General features: G+C 59.0%; 1 protein-coding gene across 1 annotated transcript; it reads right to left on the reverse strand.

Annotated features, from left to right (window-relative positions):
* Positions 1-2,188: 2,188 nt before the first annotated feature.
* LOC308609888 (melanoma-associated antigen 8-like) lies at positions 2,189-5,265 on the reverse strand (the record flags this gene model as incomplete). The annotated part of the gene is made up of 4 exons (XM_081259166.1): positions 2,189-3,201; positions 3,276-3,346; positions 3,496-3,593; positions 5,239-5,265. The coding sequence occupies 4 exons, from the start codon at positions 5,263-5,265 to the stop codon at positions 2,189-2,191; spliced, it is 1,209 nt and encodes a 402-aa protein (XP_081115292.1).
* Positions 5,266-6,070: the final 805 nt, after the last annotated feature.

Here is a 6,070-nt window from a genome sequence, read left to right on the forward strand (position 1 = left end):
TGAAGAGCTCGTCTCAGCAGTGCAGCCAGGAACTCTGCAGCCGACGGTCCCAGGCACTCTGTGCGAACGCCACGTGGGTTTCCGGGTGCTCCCGGAAGCTCCAGGAAGATGAGGGAGAAAGTTCTAGACGTCTCTTTACAGAGAAAGTGGTTGGATGACAAGAGCAGGTGAGGAGGCACTTTGCTACGGAAGCAGCTGTAGCCATGCGCACTGAGGGCCTGAGGTCCCAAGGTTTGGCGCCTCAGGAAGCAAAAGACACGCCCATTGGCCTTGCACCAATAGGAAGGCCTCCCTGCAAGGCTGTGGAGTTGGGGGAGCAAACTTGGCGATGCAGAGTCCATTGTGGCAAATATGTCAATTTGTCTTTACAGGTGGTTTTCTACTGTGATTGATAATGTCATAAACCTATTCTGATTTCTTTTGTTTTTTTTAATTTTTGAATTTTATTTTATGTAATTTTTTATACAGCAGGTTCTTATTAGTTACCCATTTTGTACATATTAGTGTACATTTGTGAATCCCAATCTCCCAACTCATCACACCACCACCCCCCATGCCCCCACCATTTTCCCACCTTGGTGTCCACATGTCTGTGCTCTACATCTGTGTCTCTGTTTCTGCCCTGCAAACCGGTTCATCTGTACCATTTTTCTAGGGTCCACACATATGCATTAATATACGATATTTGTTTTTCTCTCTCTGACTTCCTTCACTCTGTATGACAGTCTCTAGGATCCATCCACGTCTCTACAAACGACCCATTTCGTTCCTTTGTACAGCTGAGTAATAAAGCAACAGTAATAAAGCTCTTCTTTATATGGACTGATTTCTTGTCTAGTTGTATCAACTAGCCACCTTCTCACATGGCACAAGAGGATGAGGCAGCTGTCTGGGGTCTCTTTTATAAGGGAGCTAATCTCATCCATGAGGGCTCCCCCATCATGGGCTAATCACTTCCCAGCGCCCCACCTCCAAATCCCATCCCTTTGGGGGTTAGAATTTCACAGGTGAATGAGGGGGAGAGGATTACAAATATTCAGTCCGTAGCACTGTCAGTCCAACTATTGTTGCTCCGATGTTCCCTTTTTCCTGCTGAGATAATCAAGTTTATCATTTACATTTTAACTTCTCTACTGCCTTTTCAGGCAATTATCAGTTTTCGCTAAAACTGTGCAATTGATCTATGAAATGGAAGAAAAACCCTCACCGTGTCTGGGTCTGCAAAGTGCCTACCCTACCCTCTCACTGGAGAGGTGTCCCATGGGTGCTGAGCAGGAATCCTACTGTGGACTCCCACCCTCACCCGCAGCAGCCCTTTCCCTCCATTGCCTACAGCAGAGGCCACACTCAGCTGAAACTTTCAGGGAAATTTATTAAGAGGAACATTGACTGAAACCATTGAACAGAGGGCATGATAACACAGAGAGGAACTTCTAACGGCCACCAGAGCCCACGGGTCCCGACCGCCCCACCCCAGGGTCCCCAGCAAGGTGCCTCCGTCACACCCCACCCGGCGGCCCTCTATCCCCCCACAGTCTCCCTTCCTCAGGGCCCTGCAGGTGGCCTCTCGCCAGGAAGATGGGCGCCAGCAATGCCCGCGCCCCCAGGGCCGCCGCTCACCCTCTGGCCCACATGCCCAGGGCATGGCCCTGCCCTATGGTGGGCACAGGACAGCCCCACCTCAGGGCACACACCGCTGAGCCGATGATGGTGTGTCCCGAGGAACAACGGGGTGGCCTTCAGTTGTACTGCTAATTACTTTCACATTTCCAAGTAAATTCCTGTTCCAATGCCATGTTATCTTGTTCAGGATCACAAAATAATATGGGAATCTTACAATTTGTTTTACACAATTGCAAAACTCTTGTCGTTGAACCGAATTAGAGCAAATACATGTGTGATTAATGTCATTCACAAAGTTAGATACTGAAGCTCATTAAGCCTTCTTTCAAGTGGAACAATATTTGACAAATTCCTAAAGAAAACAAAGATGACATTCCACGTCATCAGACACAACAGGAACCCAAAGATGCTGCACACCGGGTTCCCCCGTCTGGCCCGGGCCCTCACTGCTTAGAAGGCTGACCGCTCCCCCTTCAAACTCAGAGTGAAGGATCAGCCTCCCTTCCTGCCCCACGAGAGAAGCTGCTGGACGTGGGCCTGGAGGGAGCCTGGCTGCTGCTCTGGCTCAGGCTCCCTGTTCCTCATCGCACTCACCCTCTGCAGACAGGGATGGGAAGAACCTGGGATCCCATGCATTGACCCAGAGCAGATGCTCCAGGACCTGACACTTGCTGGTTTCCGCGTGGGCCCGGGGACCCCAGAGGAACTCGTAGCGGGCGGGGTCGCTGTGGGGCACCTGCCGGTACACCACGTAGCCCTCCTGCACCCACACTTTGGTGAGGAGCTCCCTGACCTCACCATGGATATAGTACCGCCTGCCAGCACTCAGATCCTTGTTGGCAAGCACTCCCCAGATAGCCTCCTCAGGGGCGCAGTCGCCCTCTAGGAGGATCAGGCCCAGGAGCAGCACTAGGAGGCCGGCCTTGGGCATGCTCGGCCCATTGCTCAGCACTGCATCACAGGTGAGGCCCAGGATGGGGCCCAGGACGTAGGTGCGCTCGCAGAGGTCCACCTCCTTCACGTCCACGCCAAACACCAGCTGCATGCACTTGCAAGCTTGGCTGAAGACCACGGGGAAGTGGTCCTGGTAATCTTTGAGGATGCTCAGCATTTCTGCCTTTGTGGTTGACTCCTTGGTGTGATACTTGAACAGCAGGAACCCCACCAGTTCATCCACCTTCTGATGTAGTGCATGTTGGAGCACATCTTCCTGGTCATGCCAGGTGCTCGGCCCTTCCTCATCTTGGGGGCTGAGGCCGTCGTCTTCAGATTGGCTCCATGAAGAGGTGGCCATGGCAGTGCGGGAGGGGCTCAGGGGGGGACTGGGTTCTCCAGAATCAGCCACCTCCTCCAAGCTGCCCAGGAACACGTCAGAGTAAGAAGAGAAGGACGAGGGGGATACAGCCTCCTCGCCCTCAGCCCCCAACAGCTGCGCCTCTACCGGGACCTGGGCCGGGACTGGGGCCTGAAGGTCTATCTCACGTTGGCAGAGCTCACACATCCTGAGCAGGCACATGATGACTGGGGTCGGGCTGCCGACGAGAGTGTGGGCAGGGGTGACAGGTAGGGACCACGGACCTGGGGGAGAGAGGGGGTGTGAGCAGCCTCGGTGGAGAAAGGCACCCTGGGCAGCTCTGACAAAAGTCACTTACAGGTCTCGTCTTCAGGGGTGCCCTCGGGCCTCACAGGGGCGCTCCTCCTGGGCGGCCTGTCCCCTGCCAACCTGAAGTAGGAAGTGAGGGGGCTCCTCAGGGTGCAGCCAGCACGGCCCCAGGTTCTGGGGCTGAACAGGATGGTGGGGTGACTCGGGTGTTGTGGGGTCCCCTCTGTTCTGGGAGGGGGAGCCCCTGGGTACACACTCAGGGCACGCACCTCCCCTTGACTCCTGGCACTGCCTGGGCCTCCTCTGCTCTGTGGCCTGAGGACACAATCCTCAGTCTTGGGCCTTCGCCTCCCGGCTCCTGGTGCCCCTATAAGAGGAATGGAGGGCGCACCTCTTGTGTAGACTGTGGCACAGCCCTGGGCCCCTCGGTGCTGGTAGGAGGGATGGGCCAGACTCTGTGAGATACCCCCAGTTCTGAGTTCTGGGATGGGTGGTCTCCTCGGGGCTGGCTCGTAGTGCTCACCATTCCCCTTAACGGCCTGGACATTCCCCTTTGTGGGCCTGAGGGGAAACTCAAAACAAGACCCCGAGTCTGAACAGAAAGCAGTGAGGGGGCCCCACATTTGGCCGCACCTGCCCAGGGCCTCCCAAGGGTCCTAGGATGGGGACATCCTGGGTCCTCACCTCCTTCTCGCATCCTGCCTGGCCTCCCAGCACTGACCACAGGGGCAGGTTTCTGTGGAGGCCCCTGTACCAAGGCTGGGCGCCTGCTCAGTCAGCCCTCGGGGTCCTGGGAGTCCACCCTCTGCGGACCTGAAGCCTCACACCTCACACCAAACACCTGACCTCCCGAGGACCCTGAGCCAGAAGTCAGGAAACATTTCATCTGCTGACCGTGCTCTGGCGCCTCCAAGGCCCCCGCGGAAGGGCAAAGGATCCCTCCCTGTGTTGGCGTCTAACGTCCTCAATCCTTGCTTCCTCGCATGCAGGCTGGACTCTGGGCAGGACCTGGGATTGTCCCGTCTGCCACTGTGAGTCCCTGCTCCTTCTACCAGGGCGCCAGTCTCTCAGAGACCCGGACGTCAGGACGTCAGGACAGGCCTACTGTGCTCATCCCGCCCCAGGGCCTCCCACGGCCACCTGCCAGGGCGGGGACCTGGTGGGTCCTTTTTGTCCTCTCTCAGGGTCCCCTAAGGGCTCTAACTTTAGTCCACCAGGGACCTGACATTTTACCCTCTGCCCTCATGAGACCCCGCCCCTTATCCCAGGTCCCCAGCTTCTCTGAGGCCCGGATGTCAGGATGTGCTGCTGTGCTCATCCCACCCTATGGCCTCCCAGGGCCAGCTCTGTTCTGGGGTCCAGGCTGCCCTCAGTCCTCCCTCAGGGCCCTCACCTTGACTCCACGCAGGACCTGGGATTCTCTCCTGTGCCCGCCTGAGACCCCGCCCCTTATACCCCCTCCCCAGCCTCTCTGAGACCCCGCCCCTTTTAACCCCTCACCAGGGTCTCTGAGACCCGGATGTCAGGAAGTGCTGCATGGGGTCATCCCACCCTATCGCCTCCCCAGGGCCCCCTCTCTTCTGGGGTCCAGGGTCCGCTCATTCCTCCCTCAGGTTCCTCACCTCGACTCCCGGCAGGTCCTGGGATTCTTCCCTCCACCCTCTTTAGGCCCCGTCCCTTACACCAGGTCCCCAGTGTCTCTGAGACCTGGAGGCGGAAGTCAAATCTCCTTGCCAAGTGCTCATTCCGGCCCGGGACTGCCCAGGGCTGATGGCAGGGGCGGGGATCAGTGGGGTCCCCTCTGTCCTCCTTCAGAGTCCTCAGCTTGAGCCCTGGCAGGTCCGGGGACGCCCCCTGTGTTCACCCGAGGCCGGACCCTCACACCAAGGCTTTCACTGTCCCGAGACCCCCAGGGGGAAATCTATGGACAAAACATCAGGCCACCAAGCCCAGGGCTTCTCAGGGCTGAGATGATCCCGCGGGGGTCCCTCAGCGCTCCCTCGGCTCCTCACCTTGACTCTCCGCTGGCGGCCCCTCATGCACAGACATCTGAGTGCCTCTCTCACCTCCCCACACGGGAGAGTCCTCCCACGAGCACCCTCAGCGCCAGGGGCTCTCGGTTCTCGCACCCGAGACGCAGAGCCCAACCCTCGTGCCCCCGCCCACACGGGAGCCTGAGCCCCCTTCCTGTCACGAGCGTCGTCGCCCCCCAACCCACGCCCCACCCCGGCGGGACCTCCCCTAACGCCTACCTAACGCACCTGCGCCCGGGAGTCCTCACCATCGAGCCCCGCCTCAGCCAGGAGTACCTCCCCCTTCCTCCCGCCACACGCAGCAGCCTTTAGCCCTCCCCTCCCTTGTAGGCCCATGGGGCGGGGGCCAGCCCATCCCGACCTCCCCACCCCCTCAGCCAGTCCTCCTCTCCTCTGGCCCCAAGGCCGGCCACACCCGCCCAGCAGGAAGCCCTCCGCTCCGGCCCCCCCACGCTTAGACATTAGCCCCACCCTCTACGCTCCGACTCGAAAACGCACCCCACCAGCCACCCCACCAGCCAGCGGTCCTCCCCTCGGAACCGAACACAGGGGGACCCTTCCCTCAGCCCCCCTTCAACCCGCTGCCCTCTGCCGCCATTCCCCCACTCCCAACCGAGCAGCCCGTAGCCCTCCCCCCACCTCCACTCCTTCCCAGGGCCCCTGGTACCTGCGGAGTCCAGCCCCCGGCAAAGCCCCCGCCTGTCTCCTGACTTGCTCTGACTCTGTGGATGACTCCGGAGTCCCGCTCAGAAGGGGCTGAAGAGCTCGTCTCAGCAGTGCAGCCAGGAACTCTGCAGCCGACGGTCCCAGG

The sequence above is a fragment of the Mesoplodon bidens genome, assembly GCF_964165515.1.
Source record: "Mesoplodon bidens genome assembly, contig: HAP1_SCAFFOLD_999, whole genome shotgun sequence".
In the NCBI taxonomy this organism is placed as follows: domain Eukaryota; kingdom Metazoa; phylum Chordata; class Mammalia; order Artiodactyla; family Ziphiidae; genus Mesoplodon; species Mesoplodon bidens.